At 36.7% G+C, this 19662-nt stretch overlaps 1 protein-coding gene across 1 annotated transcript in view; it reads right to left on the bottom strand.

Moving 5' to 3' along the window:
- Window positions 1-203: 203 nt before the first annotated feature.
- The window catches only part of LOC131154931 (presequence protease 1, chloroplastic/mitochondrial-like), a 41791-nt gene continuing 22332 nt past the window's right edge, over window positions 204-19662 (bottom strand). Inside the window, exons 8-19 of the mRNA XM_058107771.1 lie at window positions 18719-19239; window positions 18463-18627; window positions 18150-18368; window positions 17917-18044; window positions 7075-7264; window positions 6664-6747; window positions 6469-6566; window positions 5602-5866; window positions 5349-5511; window positions 5086-5266; window positions 3625-3696; window positions 204-620 (exon numbers count right to left, since the gene is read on the bottom strand). Of these exons, the coding sequence (XP_057963754.1) occupies window positions 479-620; window positions 3625-3696; window positions 5086-5266; window positions 5349-5511; window positions 5602-5866; window positions 6469-6566; window positions 6664-6747; window positions 7075-7264; window positions 17917-18044; window positions 18150-18368; window positions 18463-18627; window positions 18719-19239 (2228 nt within the window). The 3' untranslated portion in view covers window positions 204-478. The remainder of the gene's footprint in view (window positions 621-3624; window positions 3697-5085; window positions 5267-5348; window positions 5512-5601; window positions 5867-6468; window positions 6567-6663; window positions 6748-7074; window positions 7265-17916; window positions 18045-18149; window positions 18369-18462; window positions 18628-18718; window positions 19240-19662) is intronic.

The following is a 19662-nucleotide window of genomic DNA, read 5'->3' as shown; positions in this document are numbered from 1 at the left end:
ACCTGTGCAGACATTTTGGATGGGTCTTGGTTTGGACGGTTTGCTGAATTTTTTTCCCTGACCTAATAATGGACAGAAAGCCTGTAATCATCGCAAGCTTCGGTTTTTAACCCTACTGAAATTCATGGTCTCAGATCAGAGAGGGCTTCCTGCAAGTTAAAAATGCAGCAAAAGAGAAAGCAAATACAGCTTTGAGCATGCAGTTATGAATCAATAACTTTTTTTCTCAATTATTGTTTTCATCTGACACTTACAATGGAAGATGAAACCCCACGTTGAAGAAGGGGTCAAGAAAAATTGGAGGGCAACTATTTCCTGTTTGTGGACACATGCAGATCCACCTTTGGCAGCCCCATTATAGTACAGATTTTATGCTGCTAAGCTGTCCTGTAATGCCGTATGATATTTCCTATTTATTAATGAATAAATTAGAAATGGTGCAGACTTCTGGAATTTCGTATGTATGGAAAAATAGGTCTTAGAGGGCTTTCTTCACTTGAAAGAAGCTAGGACGCTCCTTGTTTGCAGCATCGACATCATCTGGAGATGCCACCGCAACCACAACTCCTTTATCTTTGACAGCATCAATTGCATCCCCAAATTCTTTGAAGTCATTCAAACTGTGCATGGGAAAAATGACAGCACAAAATTGAGCATGGACAACATAATTTTAACACTAAAGATGACCTAAATCTTCATTCCAAAATCCAAAATATGAAAGTAGTCCCAATTGATAATACTCTATGAGATGCATAAATCAGGAACATTTTAAGCGAAGAAGGTAATTCACTGTATAAAAAAACCTCAGAAAAAGCAAATACATGCTTTGCCCCAGAATGGAAGTCATTTAGATCATATGACCAATGAGAAATATATGGGTCAAGACCACGAATATGGCTCACAAGGAAGAAATGTTAAAGAATGCTGATCCAATGAGATACTAGTCACTTTTTGAGATCCAATAAGGAAACATTAGAATCCTATAGTAGCAAACTCCGAGCACAAGCACTTCAGAAACAGTAGCATAGTACAATGACAAGAAGAACACTTTGAAGCACAAGACACCAGAACATTTGTTTGCACTTATGACTTAACAGCACCTCTAAATAGAGGTTGGGATCTAAATGCTTCAGTATTAAGTGAATTGGTTGTGTTTCTTTAATATCTGAATAAACATTGAATTAGCTCTGACCAAACTAGCATCTCTGCACATGCTGACTCACTCAGCACAAAATTAAAATCACATTTGGGTACATCTGCCCCACCCTCCAAAAAAAATAATAAATAAAACACCAATTTGCTCATAGACGAAACCCTAGTCTCATCTCCTCTTGCCTCCACACACAGCCAAGCCTATCTGCTCAGTAAAAAAGTGGTGATTCAGACAGGATACAACAACAAAAAAATCATGGTGATTCGGACAGGATACAACAACAAAAAAATCAAGCCTCAAGTCCCACTAGGTGGGGTTGGCTATATGAATCCTTTTCCGCCAATTTATGCGATCATGAACCATTTCTTTTGACAGAATGAGGAATATTCAATCCTTACTCACTATCACCTCCCAAGTTATTTTAGGTCTACCCCCACCCCTTCTACTGCCTCTCACAGTAACCAACTCACTCTTCCTCACTGGTGCACTATGTGGCCTACATTACTAGTGTCCATACCATCTTCTGAGTCATTCCTCCCTTATCTTATCTTTTATAAGAGTTACACCTAACTTACTGCGAATATGTTCATTCCTTAATTTATCTTTCAATATTATACCACTCATCCATCTAAACATTCTCATCTCGGCAACTTTCACTTTTTGGATTATGTTTCTTCGTTGCCCAACATTGTGATCCATATAGCATAGTTGATCTTATAGCTATCTTATAAAATTTCCCTTTCAATTTTAAGGGTAGTCTACTATCACATAGCACACTTGAAACACTTCTCCATTTTACCCAACCTACTTTAACTCTATGCATTACACCATCTTCAATTTCTCCTTCAACTTGCATTTTAGATCCAAGGTATCGAAATCTACAAGTGCTATTTATTTTTTCATCATCACGTTTAACTCTGTCTTCAAAATTCCTCCTATCATTACAAAAATTACATTTCATATATTTTTTCTTATTTCTACTTATCCTAAAGCCTCTAGATTCCAAAACTTCTCTCCATAATTCTAACTCAGTCTCTACTCTATCCCCAGTTTCATCAATTAATACAATATCATCTGCGAACAACATACACCATGGAACCTCCTTTTGAATACTCTTAGTCAATTGGTTCATCACTAAAGCAAAAAAATAAGGACTCAAAGCAGATCCTTGATGTACACCTATGGTGATTGGAAATTCTCTAGTTTCTCCATCTATAGACTTACACTAGTCATTACTCCATCGTACATATCCTTAATGACATCGGTATACCTACTACATACACCTTTTTTTTCTAAAATCCACCATAGAACTTCTTTAGGTATCTTATCATATGCTTTCTCAAGGTCAATAAATGTCATATGCAAGTCCCTCTTCTTTCCCCTAAACATTTTCATTAATCTTTCTTAAAAGATATATAGCTTCTATGGTAGATCTCCCAGACACAAAACCAAATTGATTTTCTGAAACCTTAGTTTCTAATCTTAATCTTTGTTCAACTACCATTTCTCATAGTTTCATCGTATGACTCATAAGTTTAATTCCATGACAGTTATTACAATTTTGAGTATCTCTTTTATTTTTGTATATAGGTATTAAAGTGTTTTTTCTCAATTCATCTGATATTTTCTTAATTTTTATAATTGTATTAAATAAATTAATTAACCATATTATTCCGTTATCACCTAAGCATTTCCAAACTTCAATTGGGATGTTATCTGGTCCCACAGCATTTCCAGAACAGGAAGTAGAAGCAAAATGGCGACAGTGAAGAAGTGATGCCCTGCTCAAAGGAGAATTCTGAAGGAGATCATGGGGTTTTTTTGGTCTATGAGAATATTGCGGAGGAATAAGATTCCAACCATACTGTATATTTCAGAGGTCTTGGCTTATAATTTTTTTATAGAAATCTGAGAGAAGAAGAAGAAGAAGAAGATTGAAGCAATTTTTTTGGCTGAAAGATAGCTTTAATTTTTTAAAATTTTTCCTATTATTTCTAACAAGTAATTTTTTTTATATATTTCAGATTTTTTTTTCTTTCATGCAATACTTGTTTTTTTTTTTTTATTTTTCATAAAAAATTACATACACAGTTTTTTTATTTATAACTGAATTCTTTTCTTTTTTTTTATTTTCTCATGAAAATGATTAGGGTTAAAATGGTAAAATAATATTAATATTCAGATCTTTCCTAGACAACCTAATCTATTCAGTATTTAGGGGTTCACTTTAGTTCTAATTTCAGTTCACAGATTCAAGACTGGATTTACCAGTGAGTGCTCAATGCTTAATTTTGTCAAACGCCCCCTAAGGTAGGAATATTAAGGAATACAGAACCAATGAAGCATTAGTTAACTTTTCAAAATCAAGGCCAACAGTGATTTAGCTAGGAAGAACACATCAGATCCATCACAACCTCTGCTACAGCAGGATCTTTGGACTTGCTATAAAAATTAAATAACAATATCTTTACCTGGTCGACAATATCTCTTCACGTCTCCTTTGCCTTTCTTCTTCAGTGATTCCCAATAAATGTCGCAGCAAACTGAGGGAGAGAAAGAGCAAATGGATGATAAATATGATCCATGAAAAAATAATGATGATGATGCAAATAAGAGTAAATCTTAGAAACTTCTGAGGTTTCAGACAGTTACCTCTGTTAGGAAGGTGTAAAGCCAGTGATCAATCAAATATGAAATTAAAATTTCAACCCTCAAATCATTTTGTATGTTTAACTCATACTATTCAAAATCACGGGTAGAACAATCTGTCAATTGTTTTAGAAGAGGCAGCCTTTTATCACATGGGTAACGTAGAGCATGAACATGCTATGATAACCAGAGGGGAAGTCATTGATACTTTAGAAATTAGAGAAGATATAAGCAATATCATCTGAAATGCCAACAATCGTTCTGAAACCACCACACCACCTTGCAGCTTTTTCATTTTTCTTTCTTTCTTTTTGATAGTAGTAATTTGACTGGCAACCTGTGTGTACCAGCCACCCTTAAACTTAATCCCCTACTAGAAACCAACCAACGGGGACAGAATTCAAACCCTTGACCAGAAACAAGTGTTATTTATGCCCTTGCACCAGTACACAATATGTCAATCACAATGATGTGATATTGTTCTCCCTTCATTTTATGCATTCAAAGCAAGTGCAACCACAATGGCAACATAAGAACGTGAAAAATTTAAAATAAACCGAACCAAACTTACCTGGAAATGGACACAGTTCAGCTACATGAAAAGGAAATGAGAAGATAAAATATAGGTCTACACTTTACAGGGAAAAAATATGTCTTTCTAGTGTACATGGTCAAAATTTACTTTCGATCCACTAAAATATAAGCAAAATGTAGTCACATTATCATATAATTAAATACCATCGAGAGACTTCACTATTTCCACTCCTTATCTTGTCCATTAGGTTAATTCATCTACAATTCAACTTTAAATGTTAGGCATTTGCATAAATTATAGTGATTAGCACTTCTTTCTTACACATTTTGCTAGAAAATTAGATATTGCATTTAAAATTGCAGATTATCCAAATTTAGGAGGAATGAACATTGCAAAGCCCAATTTTCTCTAGGTTGATAACAAAATGGGTAACTGAACCAACAAATAGATGCAATTTTTTCCATAAGGGAACAACTAGTGCTTTGCTTATCTTTTTCTACATAAATTTAAAATGCCTTGTCATAAAATATCATAATTGCATCAATAGTCTCCTAAAAACATCTATGAATAAGTATCACACACTACTTCAAGTTCAAAAACAACATTTAAAAAAATTCATGTTTTTTTCCCAAAATATAGATGGCCTATTAGATGATATCTCTGAACATTGATGCATGCCTACTTCATGCAAAGATTTTATAACAACAAATTCCACAAAAAATAAAAGAAAGAAGGGTTGTCCACTTGCCTACTATAACCCTTCGCATCCGGTAGCTGGTATGCATCGACATCACCAATAGTCCCAATTATTGCTTTTGTAAGAGCATCATTATCCATTTCTAACTCACGAAGAAAATTCCCAGTACCATCATACACATCAAGTGTCTTCAACAAGTTTGGGTCCCGATAAGATAAGAAGGAGAATACTCCTACATTAAAGAAATAGAAAGTAAGAAACTTAGGTTTTAACAACTAAATTGTATGACAACACATTACAACAGAAAACTGTACCTGAGTGAGTGTCAAAATCGCAAAAACCTCCGTATGCTCCACCACTCACACGCACACGATCCCACAACCATGTATTGCTAATGTATTTAGAAATAACATATGCACTTCCATTGAATTTATAACCAGTGTCATAAATGTTAGCAGCTTTCCCAACATAGTTCACCTGCAAATGGAATAGTTTAAAAATAGTCTGGTGGGGTAAAAAGAATGCAAAAGGATAAAAACACGAAAAGCAAAATTCATCTAATTTCACCTGAGTTGGTATTATAATTGCTTCATTTGCCGGAGCAAGTTGAGTATTCCAGGCACTTGTTTCAACAGAAGAGTCTCTAGGAAGCAAATCAAGAAATTTGCTAACATATTTCTCAGAATTCATAAGATTTTTCCTATCAGCAGTCATATTTATTAAACATCCTTTCCTTGAAAGCAAAGATTTGCGAATCTCCCCAAGAGATGAAGAGATTATGTCCCAATCCTGATCAACTTTTTCTTCAAGGGCTTGCAGAAATTCAAGATAGCTATAAATGCACCAAAGACACAAAATAATATCAGACCCACCAATATTCTAAAACAACCGTATATAAGTCTTTTGATAAAGCAAAATGATTATGAAATAAACCATTGATGGAGATGTGCTGCAGGAAAGCATCAGGTCCTAGACATTATCTCAATTAAATTTTCAAACAGAACAATTATAACCCAACCAAACTTAAATCTCTTCCACTATCAAACCAAACCACCCCACCCGCCGCCCCACAGACCCAGAGACAATGAGACGGGCCTGAACAAAGTTTCACCATACAAAAGTTATGACCATACATTCTAACCAATGTTAACCTACATTGAAATGAAAATATTTACACAGAAAAACATAGCTTATTCAGTCTGGAAGACAAACAAGAGAATAACTAGGAAAAAAAATTCAATAGTCCAAGTTGGATTTTTTTCCCTGCTTCCTTTCCAGATTTTTCTCTTTTCTGTACTTTTTGGATAGTTTTCCTTTAGTGCGGATTTTTAGACTTGTTTCCAGGTTTCTAGTGTATAACCCCAGGAACTGCTCAGCCTTTTCAGCTATTTTATGAAATATTTTCATTTATTAAAGAAATTCAAAATAACCAACCTGACACCACCCATTTGCTCAGAAATCCACCCTGAAAGATTTAACTTTGCATCCATCCTTGCAGCTGCAATTCCATGCCCACTACCTCTCAATCGATTCTGGCAATAAATGCAAAAATATAAAATTCAATAATAGGGCAAAATTATGTCCAGATGAGAGGCTTATCTACAGTCCAAAATAGATGGCAACTATTACCTCCATTCTAGCTTTGCTTTGGGAAACAAACTGCTTAAAACGATGTTTATCGGTAAATTGGACATCTTGAAGAACACAGTTAACCTACAATTAGCCAACATGCAGACGCCTCTTAGACAATTTTGTTATCCACAACAGCCAGATAACTGATTGTTCAAGGAGAAAAGAGAAAATTATACAACTTCAACTGGTGCAAGTTTGCAGATCATGGGAAGAAGCAGAAATTAAGCTCAATTGAGCAAAATTATACATAAATGATAAAACATTCACCTTGTTGTACCAAATTAATGACTTAAGTATGAAAAAGTGACTACATAAATACATTTGAGTTGCTCCATACAGAGTAGCTGAATTATTATGATGATTGTAATGATTAATCACAAAATGCCAAGTCTCAAAAGAATAACGAACCAGGTTAAACAAGTCTTCAGCCCGCTCAGCCATGGCTTTGCCTCGAACAATTATACGGCAACACGGTTCCTCCTTGCCACGCATAGATGATGTGAAGGGATAAACAGATATTCCTCCAGTTTTTCTTCCAATTAACTGACTAAGATGGACAAAATCCATGTCTTTCGTGCCCATCTCAAGCAATGACTGACTGTCAATAAAATTGTGGAACAATAAAAGGTCTGCATATATATCATTCAAATTATACTAGTAAGACAAACATGGAAGACATGGTATTTTCTTTCTTCTTCATCATCCAAGTGGAATTTAGTCAATCACTAATCAATACTTCAGTATTATCGGGATCTGTGGTCCATAGGTTTGACTAAGTGTTGTACATTGTTTTCGAATACAACCACTCTAGTTTCCCAGTGAAGGCCTGATTCAACAAGAGCCACCGAAATATACAACATAAAACTTCAGGATTAGAAAATTGATGTTAGGCAGACTGGCAATGGAATCTGTAACATAACTTGGGCAGCTACTATAAAAAAGATTGGTGCAAGCACACATAATTGAAAGACAAGTAGAAAAAAATTATAAAAATATCATTATAAAATAAGGAATCGTTTGGAACCACTTACACAGAAGATCCTTTTAGAAAAAGTGCTGAGTTTAATAAGCGCTGATAATAAGTGCTGAACTAGAAAAGTGCTAAAAGTTACAAGTGGAGTTTGGTTGTGTTTAAAATAAGTTGGAGTTGCATACTTACTTTTATTATAGGGTACTATATGATTATTTTTATACATATTTTAAATTACAAATATTAAAATTTTTAATCAACAAGTTCACTAATAACTATTTTAATTATTTATAATTATAATTTAAATACTTACTATTAAAAAATAATATAAGATTATTATTTTTAATTAATAATAATCTTATTATTAATGTATATTTATAACATATTACTACCATATGAGATTATGATAAAAATAATATTATTAATTAAATTTAAAATATTAATTTATTTAATTTAAATTTAAATCAATAAGTAGTTCTAGTTCAATCCAGATTTGAATTATAATAACCAATATGTATTTTCGAATATATTTAAATAAAAATTTCAATATTTATATAATTAAAATTTTAAATGATAATTACATTGATTTTATAATGAAAATTTAAATATTTTCTATTAACTAAAATAATATGATATTATTCATTAATTAACTATAATCTTGTTATTAATGTATGTTTATAACATATGATTATCACATTAGCTTATGTTAGAAATGATATTAATCACTAAATTAAAATTTTTACTTTATTTAACGTTAATTTAAATTTATAGATGGTTCTTTTATTCACGAGAGTCGGGAGCCCCAAGACCTTCCAAAGGAAAGCAACCAATCTAAGACCACATCTCCAACACAGGCCTTCCACACGGCCACTCAACGGAGAACTCGGGTCCCTCAACCAAATGCTTTACCAGAGGAGGTCTTCGGGGACCGTACTACCTTTCTGATGTGCAGGATCCTCATAGAAGCAAGCACAGAGCATACTCGGCGCCATGATATGATCATTGCAAGGAACCCATAACAGTTTCGTTAAACCAGAAGTTAGCCTTGCGCCACTCCTCAGTGACTTGGCAGGTTATGGGTATTCACTGTAAAGATATCCCTCGTAATATCATAAAGACATTACAAGTCCATAGAAGTAAGAGAATAGAAGTCCTTCGGGCAGTTAGCCTTTAGGGGAAGAAGGAGATTAGAAAGCCATGGAAAGCACACAAAGGAAATTTATTTCTTCCTGCGTTCAACTTGCTCTAACTCGCTCTGCCTTACAAAAGGGAAGGCAGTCCCTTTATATAGAGGTCTGAGACCCCGAGACTTACAAGATATGCAAACAACGAGAGTGACATAAAGCAAACTCGAAAGAGACAAAGTTGGACAACGACATAAAGCAAAGTCGGTGAAGACTTTGTGGCGTCGACTGACAACTTTGACAAAGAGGACTCAACTACTGACAACTGACATAAATAAAGGTAACAGCACATGGGCGGCTGCATATGTGCGGGAGTGACCCACCACCTTTAATTATGCAAGACTTTTTGACAAATCAAGCCAACAAACTTAGACTTTAAGCAAACTTACAACACACACAGACATAGGATGGCCCACCAATGTGGACTTTAACAATACATAAAGTAGACACGGACGTGGCTTGTCATTTTGGACTTCTGCATGATTGCGAGAGATTGAGTTCGACGTAGTCTTCATTCGTAATCTATCCATGAATCGGATGGTACAACGTCATTTTCTTGTATGGATTGTCTTCATCATCTGTGTCCATTGGATCATCTGGAACTAGAGGGTCTGGTGGCTTTGGAGTAGGAATCTCATCCGGAATGAGTGTGACGAGCTCAGAGCAGGACATCAGGTCATTCAATTCACAGAGGTGGTTCAGTAGTGAGGGCTTGTATCTTGGCCATGTAGAGAGGTTTTACAATGTATCCCATTCATAAGATTGATTCTGGGACCATAACAGCTTTCTGGTAGGATTGTAGAAATACGGTCGATGGAGTATGAAGATACTGTGTACAGCAGTTGCTTCAGACGGGTCCATCTTCCAGAGGTTGTGGTTTCCCATGAGAGCGGTCAGCTTCCTTCTCCATGTGGATAGTGGATCGAACAACTGGAGGAAGGTCCAGAACAGTGATTTCTGGTTGGCTAGATCATCAAGATGGGCATACGTCTCTTGTAGAGGGAGGAATACAGCATATACCTGCAAAACAGAAAGATACCAGAGATACCATAATACATGTGTATTGAAGGATGAAGGGTTGATGACGTAGGGATTAAGGAATGGGTAGGCTGGAAAGGTAGGGTATTGGCCTATGGTCTTGGCATAGTGATAATAGAATATTTTTGCACAAGATTTGATTTTATCTGAATCAGTGATGTCAGGGTCTATTTCTGGAGGAAAATATATCTGGGTAGAGGCACTGAGGTAGAGGATATCAGGAGGTGAGGAAGAAGATGAGGCCATGAGGATCAGTGGTATGGCTTGGTGTCTGGTAATGAGGAAGGCTGTTCTCCTGGGGCGAGACAACATATCTGCGAGAACATTATGATCGCCTTTTATATGCTTCACGGAGAAGTCATATCGGGAAAACCAGTCTTTCAGTCTGAGTATCTGTGGATCAGGGAGAATCTTGTTGTGGAATTCAAGCATCTTCAGAAAAATGAGTTGTCCATTTCAACTGTGAAGTGCTTTGATCTGACGTAGAAGTCAAACTTTTGGATTCCATTTTTCACCGCAATTATCTCTTTGAATACGGTGTGATAATGCTTCTGCGAATCTTTGAATTCTCCACTTGCGTGTCCGCAATAGGCTCTTCTGTTATCCTTATCTTCAAGTAGTAGGGCACCCCAATAATGGTCACTGGCATCTGACTGGAGGATAAGATTGCCGGTAGATGGAATAGTCAGAGGCGGTGGATTCTTGGCAGCTTTTTTCAAGTACTTGACAGCATTTGTCTGATCAGGGCCCTACGGGGGAGGTTTCTTTTTCAACAGCTGTGACAGGGAGCTGGTGTGATGGCTTGCGTGTGGGATGAAGTCTCTGATGTAATTGATTATGCCAAAAAATTGTTGAATTTCTTTGACAGAAAGATTAGCATCTGGAAACTTCAATAATTGCTCTGCGAGATGTGGACCTGGACAGATGGTACCGTGGGAAATTTTCATTCCCAGAAAATCAATTTCTTTTTGTCCAATCACGCTTTTCTTTTCTGATAACATTATCCCGTACTGTGATGCCAGCTGGTGGAAATGTTCAAGAAGCTGATGGTGATCTGCATGACTCTTTGAAAACAATAATATATCATCGATGTAAATCAGGGTACTATGCAGAATAGGATTGAAGATCCTAGTCATCGCTTTTTGAAACAGTGACGGCGCGATCTTTAGACCGAAAGGCAAAACTGTCCATTGGAACTGTTCATTCGGAATACAGAACGCTGTCTTGTATCTGTCATCTGGGTGGATGCCGAGTTGCCAAAATGCACCTTTGAGATCGAACTTTGAAAATATCTGCGCTTCAGCGAGATGAATGAACTGTGTTCTGGCTTTTGGAATAGGGAACTTGTCATCCCTGATGAACACATTCAACGGCTTGTAATCAATGACTAATCTCTTTTTTCCTCTGATCTTTTATGATCTTTTTTCAACATAGAATGCTTGACATGTCCAAGAGGAATTGGTTGGTTCAATGAGACCTTGTCTTAACAAAGAATAACATTCTTCTCTGGCAAGTTTGAGGTCTGATGGAGTCATTCCCGGATGAGTAGCTTTAGTTGGACTAACATCTTCATTGAGCTTGAAGGGAATGTGGATGAAGAAATCTGGGTTTTTCCAAAGTGGATGATCATGAATGAACTGATCATGACTTTCTGCACATAACTTCAGAAGTTTGTTTTGGATGGACTGAAAATCTGAAGAAGAATACGAAAGAGAATAAATCTTGTTTGTCTGGGTAAAAGGCTTGAATTCTCTTTTGTACTTAATTCCAGTGGGAAGAATCCTTAAGGATTTTGAAAGACAATAAACATCCCATCCTAATAGAACATCCTTTTGAGGAAGAGGACTACCGATAACCTGAGTCCAAATGATGCAATTAGGAAGGAGTTTAATCCCAATTTTCCTTTTAGAAATCAAAGTGGTTGTAAAGATTTGATCATTAGCGGCTCTGAAAAACTGAGTCTGGGAAGACCAACAATCTGGTGGTTGACTTTAGGATTGATCATGGTCTTATGAGATCCTGTATCAATGAATGCAACGACAGGAATGGGTTTACCATGTTTTTCAGGAAGGAGCTGGATCTGGACATGAGGACTAATATGAGAATCTTGAGAGAAGAGAATAGGTTGAACTGGTTGAACTTGAAGGGATTCGTCCGAGTGATCATCAATGTCTGAATCAGAATCTTTTGAATCAGTGAGGACGAGAATAGTGTCTTCAGTCATCTCTTCTTGTTCTGAGAGAACGGATTCTGCATCTGCATCAATTTCTTCATTTTGTAACTGTTGGGCAAGCTTTACAGATTTTGTCCTGTTCATCGGGCATTGCTTTGCATAGTGTCCTTTCTTCTTGCAAATGAAACATCTTGGAGATTTGTCATGTCCTCTTCGGTTCTTCTTTTTGAAGAATCTGAATCTTTTCTTCTTTCTGTGATCTTTCTTGGAAAGTTTGTCAGAACCATAGTCTTTGAAATGCTTCTTCTTTTTGGAACTACAGATGCAATTCTTTTCTTTGCATTTGATCTGTAAATAGGGCTTTTTGCATTGCTTCGTGAACTTATGATTCTGCTTGATCATCTTTGAGAACAGTTGATGGGTGTCACATAACTTTTCAAGAGCAGTGAGTGCCATTTGATGAATTTCTCCTAAGGAGATATCTTTGAGAGGTCGAGAGAGTGAAGCAATCTTTCTCTGCAAATCTGGCTAAATATCTTCTGGTAATGAATTAATATAAACTTGTCTGAGATTATCATCATGAAATCCACCAAGAAGATAATACCGCTTGGACATCCTTTGATAATGAAAATCAAGATCCTTTTTCTTTAAAGAGCAACATCTCATTTCAAAATATTCTTGACGAACAACATTGGCATGAATGTCTGGATCACCAACAAATTCTCTATAGAGTGTTCCCAAGGCAAAGGAGGGAATCTGGGAATTAATGAATGTGACTTGTCTGAATTCACCAAGACTTTGAAACCAGTCTCTCAGTGTACCAGTGAATCTGGATGTAAATTCAACAAGAACTGATTGTAAAGTGTTCCCGGGCTTTGAGAGTTGGAGGTCAATCCATGCACCGAATTCACCAATTCTGTCTCTCCACTTAGTTGGAGGTAATCCATCAAAAGAGAACCATGAGTTGTTGTGTGAATGATGAGGAACTGATTGAGGAGGAGCCGAAGTGGCTTCAGAGGGTTCTTCCACAATAGGAACTGTGGTATCGGTCTCGTCATGAAATTCTTGGGTTCTGGATGATCCTGGTTCTGTGGGAGATGCCATCATCATGTTGGTGAGATCAGTAATCTCTTGATCTGAGGAGGAGGATGATGTTTCAGTTTCAGTGGAAACATCACTGTTATCTTCAATAGGTATTTCAGGAATGGGATCAGCAAGGAAGGATGGAGACTGATTAGGTGAAACAAATGGGCTTTTGAGTTTTTGATCAATAGGTTCAGGTGGCTGATGAATAGGTTCAGGTGGTAAAGGTTTTGCTAGAATTGGAGATCTGCGAGTAACAGTAGCTGCTGGAATAAGGGAATGTTTCTTCAGGATTTCAGCAGTCGATTTGAAATGTTTGGAATAATCAGGCTGTCTGTAGGATGGTGTAGGTGGCGATTGTGGAATGAAGGAATATGATGGAGCATATGGAAAGGCTTTAGGTGTGTAGGTTGGTGTGGGAGGAGTTGGACGATATTCTCGTTCAATCTGTGATACTTCTTCTCTGAGTCTTCTTCCCCTAAAGGCTAACTGCCCGAAGGACTTCTATTCTCTTACTTCTATGGACTTGTAATGTCTTTATGATATTACGAGGGATATCTTTACAGTGAATACCCGTAACCTGCCAAGTCACTGAGGAGTGGCGCAAGGCTAACTTCTGGTTTAACGAAACTGTAATGGGTTCCTTGCAATGATCATATCATGGCGCCGAGTATGCTCTGTGCTTGCCTCTATGAGGATCCTGCACATCAGAAAGGTAGTACGGTCCCCGAAGACCTCCTCTGGTAAAGCATTTGGTTGAAGGACCCGAGTTCTCCGTTGAGTGGCGGTGTGGAAGGCCTGTGTTGGAGATGTGGTCTTAGATTGGTTGCTTTCCTTTGGAAGGTCTTGGGGCTCCCGATTCTCGTGTGGTATCAGAGCCATGTCCTTGCCTGGAGTCCAGGAAAGTTGAGGTCATAGAAGTAAATTATAGAAGAACGAGGTGCAAATAGCTGAAAGGGGAAACTCATAAACCATGGATTCTCATTCACAAAGCTCAGAAATTACACCTGCTCGACTCTCTTCTTCCATCTCTCTACCTCCTTCTATCAAGAAAACTACTTCTTCCAAGATTACCAACCTAGTAGAATATTCCTATATTCCTGATTCTGCCCAGATACAGGAAACCTCCCTTCCTCTTGTAAATCCTTATAATATTTTCAGAAGAAAAAAGTCTTTAGCCAATCAAGTTCGTACACTTCTCATCTCTCATAACAGACCACAAGTCAAGGAGTTCGTCCAGACTACAGCTCTTGACAAGTGTCTCATTCCAGCCTCATCCAAAGAACAATACGTCGATCTTGAGCTCGATTAAGATCTCATCAACCAGTGGATAAGAGAAGGCTACACGCATCTTCACTTTGGTGCAGTTAGATTACTGCTCACTCTTCATGGTAGAAAAGGTCTTCCAGTTACCGCCAGGATCACTTTACTCAACACGACGTACACCCAGTATGAACATGCAGCAATTGGAACCTCGCTAACCACTCTCCAAGCTGGTAGCGTGTGTCTCACGTTCTTCCCCAACTTCAACATTCCTCTTAGAGACAAGAACCTGAGAAACTGCATGAAGGTTCAACTGCAGATCACTGGTGCTCCACAAGTCTCATCAGCCTACATGGCTACTCTGCATCATCAACTTATCTACAGACTGCAAGATCATGCTGTTGATCTTCCTCTTCCAGGACAGTTTGAGGATACTATCCTGATCACCGCTGAACGTGAAAATGATGTCCCTACTATTCTACAGATCCCACGACAAATCCCTAGAGAAGAATTGAAAGAACTCATTCCTCTGGAATGGATTTCCAGCTATGAACAGCTTCATCAGCAATCTTCACCTATCCATCTCTCAGATCCTAAATTCCAAAGACTTCCAAATGGTACGGTAAAGACAGTGTTCAACCCGAAAGATACAGCCTCATCCAGCACACCTCCGGTGTTCCAGTCACTAATGATAAAGCCTGTTACTTTCGAAGATGACATTCCAGTCAGTCATGTTGAAGCAGACGGATCTCCCATCTCCACCGACAAAATTGAAGGTCACTTCATATGGGATGTTGATCCATCCATGTGCGATCCAGACTGCTCTTGTCGCCAAACACAAAAAAGAGAAACTAAACCATCCTGCAAACCCTTTTCTCCTCACAGAAAACCTGATGACCCATCCAGCCCATGGATAGGCATCCGACGCCCAGATCCAAAACCAAAGCCTTTGTGGATCTATGATAGAGCCCTTGAAATTCTTCGAGAAGAAGGTCTCCTTCCTCCTGAAGAACCTGAACCAGAACCTTATCAAACTGAACCCTACCAAACTCCAGTTTCCAAACTACCACAATCTCAGCCAATTCCCTGTTTCATGGCTTCTCCGTATGACAAACAGTTTCCACCCTTGGAACCAAGGTCATATACAGAGTCCAATCTTCATTCCAGACCATTCATCCAACCCTCTGAAGTTCAACCGAACGGATCAAGGAAGCTTCCATCTCAAGCTGAACAAGTTCTGAACTGGCAAACCCAAAATGCTAGAACACAGAACACGACGCTGACTGCCATTGATCATAAAGTTGACAGACTCATCCATCATGGCGCTCAGATGAATCAACGTTTTGATACCCTTGATTCCAGAATTGAAGCATTATATGATGATCTTAAAAGGAGAATTGATGTTCTTAGTTCTGAACTCAGACAATTTATTTTTGAAGGATACTTTGGCTCATTGTTCAGTGCTAAAGAAGAAGAAATCAGAAGACTCAGAGAAGAAGTATCACAGATTGAACGAGAATATCGTCCAACTCCTCCCACACCAACCTACACACCTAAAGCCTTTCCATATGCTCCATCATATTCCTTCATTCCACAATCGCCACCTACACCATCCTACAGACAGCCTGATTATTCCAAACATTTCAAATCGACTGCTGAAATCCTGAAGAAACATTCCCTTATTCCAGATGATTAATTTTTAATTAATAATTTAATTAATAATTAGGTTAACTGTTATTATTAATTAAAATGTAAATATTTTTATCAAGAAAAAATAATATAATATTATTTGATTAACAATTATATTGTTCTTAATTTATATTTATAACATATGATTATCATATTAATTTATGTTCAAATAATATTATTAATTAAATTAGCATTTTTAATTTTAATATTAGTTTAAATTAATAGATGGTTTTTCTTCGTCATTTTAAAATTGAATTATGTTTCATTAATAATTAATATATATTATAATACATAATAAAATAATATATGATTATCTTTCAATATATTTTTAAAATTATAAAATAGCCACTAAATTTCTTATATTTACAAAATTGACCCCGCCTATGAACAGTGTCACTTATAAGTGACCAAAAAGCTATCTTAGCTTGCTTATCAAAATTCACTTAAATAGTTATTAAAAAAGTGATTCGGAAAAAACACTTATTGCAATAAGTGTTTGTTGTAGTACAAGTCAAATGTCACTTTTTTTAAAAAGTGCTTATTTGAAGTGATAAATGCTATAAGCACTTTTTCTTAAGTGCTCCCAAACAGGGGCTAAGTGAAACAAAGATACAGAAGAAATGCGTATCTATTTAAGTTTAAACTATTACTTTTTTACAGAAAAATAAGACATTCATTGAAGATGAAAGAATGTACAAAAAGGAGAAATATAGATCCTCTTATAAAAAGAAAAACAAAATTGACTAGAAAACAATCAAAATAAAACTATAACTGATCATTTAGACAAGAAAACAGCTTAAAGATACCAAAGAGGGCAAATATGCATGTGATTGGATGCCTAGAGGAGACATTGCCAATAAAATTAAATCAAATCAACAAATACTCATAAAAAATAGACAAAATTATATAGGATAACCTTAAGGCCATCCACATCTAGTAGGGAAAGATTTGTAGCCCAAGAGCCATAGGTCAATAAAAAATGAGCACAGCTTATCAGAGGAGGTTGAGATAGATGACCAATAAGAGAATAAATTAAGGAGCTGTATGTACTCTGTAGCTAAAGGCAGCATCAATAAGAAGTTCACTCTTTAAAAAAAAAAAACTATTAATTGAAAAAAAAATAAAAATTGCTTCAGCTACAGGAATTGTAAAAGCAATATAGAGATGCTAAAAGTATTGTGGGTCTACATTAAAAGCCTGGTGCCAGTGCCACATGACTAACACATGATGTGAACCTAAAGAATGCTAAATTGATTTTGGGGGAGGGGGGTGGTTTATTAAGCAAAGATATCACTGCTAGGCTATTAACACTATTTATTATCATTTTTTTTCTTAAAAAATGAGAACATAAACATGAAAGCTACTGAGATGAGAGACAACTAGAGAAAACCTAGGGTGCAAAATCATGTCGAGAATAGCAATAGCTGCAATACTAAATGACAGACAATGACAAGTCCAGCTTGCTAATGAATGAGGAAGAAACCTAAGGGCCTGCTCAAATGTGGAAAAACAGTACTTCATTTCCCATTTTTAGTTTTTCAAAAAATTGTAAAAATGTCACCTTGTTTTCCAGGTTTCCAACATTTGCATAGGAAAGCTGGAAAAAAGTAATAAAAAGTACCAACTTTTCAATGCAAGTGCTGGAAAACAGGAAAACAAAGCAGCATTTTTGTAATTTTATAGAAACCTGAAAAATGAAAATTAGAATTGTTCTTTTCCAAAACTGAACAGGCCACAATCTTCTGCAAAAACTTTAAAAATTGAACATCTTGTTATTGTCACGAGAGAGAGAGAGAGAGAGACTTGCACAACAAAATAATGGTCATTAGCTCTTTGTGGCAACATCTCACCAAAAAAGTGGTACCAAAGGAAGAAGCTCATGCTTCAGTGAACTCATATCAAAGACAACTTCACTGTAAAGAACATCATTTGTGAAGAGTTCATGCTGCAAAACTTTTACTCCATTGACATCCCCAACCTACAATTAATGAACAAATTTTCATTAAGGTTCCCCAAAGATTCCACAACTGAAGAGGAAAGCATGAAGGATGTGCAAAATGAAGAGAAGTGGGATAACAATGACCTCTATAGGAACATGTATGGGTTTTTTAGGAATGTCATTCAGAGAAAGACATGGTACACTTCTCAGAGCTTCTGGCGGGTCAGGAGTCTCCTGCTTCAGTCTTAGCTCCTGTGTAGCACGAGCAAGCTCAGCTAGATCTTCTTCTGTCATACTTGCCTTTACTTTTTCCAAAATTTCCTTTTCAGCTGCTTCATCATTAGAAGCCTTCTCTGTATCAGGCTGATGCATAAATTAACACATTAATATCATATATGACTTATAACGAAGATCAACTTAAACATAAGACATGAAACTTAAAGCCCAAAATGAACACCTGCATCTCAATAGTCACACGGTGAGGGTTGTCCAAGATGAATTTCTCTATCAAAGGAGAGAAAACAGCTTTAGAGCCTTCCTCAGCTATTCTGGCTTTAAGCATCTTCAGAGGTTTATCATATTTTAATGGCTCAAAGGGATCCATATTATATATCCATTTCCCCTGTAGAGAATAAATAAATAATGATGCATATTAAAGAAAAATGGGCAAAATCAAAATACGATTTGATTTATTTTTTTAAAATCTCTCTTACAATGGAGCGGAGCATTAGGGATAAACCACGAGGAAAGGACCCAGTGTTGTTTTCTCGGAGAGAGAATTCAATTGTATTCATTGATGCCTCCACAGCATCTGAATCAAAACCTTCCTCTGCTAAATTTTTAAGAGTATTCATGACCAATTCTTCCACCGTTGGAATATCATCTTCAGAAACACCCTTCAACCCAATACTAAACTGGGGCTGAAGGAGCTCATCTTCGACCCCGCCACCAACAATGGCATCTCCTAAACCACTTTCCAGTAAGATTCTCCTCAGTGGAGATGCCGGAGTTCCCAACATGAGATGATCAAGAAATCCCAGAGTCAGCTCAGTTTCCAAATCCAGGGGCTTATCAGATAGCAACCAGTTAATGCACACCATGTGTTTCTTTTTTAAATCACCACCATCTCCGGCAGGATATTTCTCAACAATCTTGACTGGCTCTGAAAATAATTTTTGTGGTTCCACTCTCGAATCATTGGAAGCTGAACTTGCATCAAAGATATCTAGATATTCTGTTCAGAAAAATGAAATAAAAAGTAAAAATAAAAAACAGCAGCATGAAACTCTAGTATGCTACAGTTTAAAACGCATCCCAGATTTCTAAAATGTTCAGTAAGCAATAACAATTTAACACAGCATTGATGGTAAATGCTTAATTGTGATGGCATTCTAACTATTGAATTCCTTATTCCCTCGAACTAGAAAAGAGAATAGATCACCAGTTTTACCACTTGGTTTTCAAAGTCGAAACATAGAAAAATAAAAGATGATGAATTAGTTGAAAATAGACCAAAATATAACCGAACAAAAAAAACGAGTGATACCATAGCAGGTTTAGCATGAAAAAAATTATAATAACACAGATATCATCTGGTTTGTTCAAGAACCCACATCATACAAACCAACCCACCCACCTTCTTCCCTCCCCTCCACCC

The sequence above is a fragment of the Malania oleifera genome, chromosome 5 (genome assembly GCF_029873635.1).
Source record: "Malania oleifera isolate guangnan ecotype guangnan chromosome 5, ASM2987363v1, whole genome shotgun sequence".
In the NCBI taxonomy this organism is placed as follows: Eukaryota; Viridiplantae; Streptophyta; class Magnoliopsida; order Santalales; family Ximeniaceae; genus Malania; species Malania oleifera.
The sequence above is the reverse complement of the archived record's forward strand: the minus strand, read 5'-3'. Positions and strand labels throughout refer to the sequence as shown.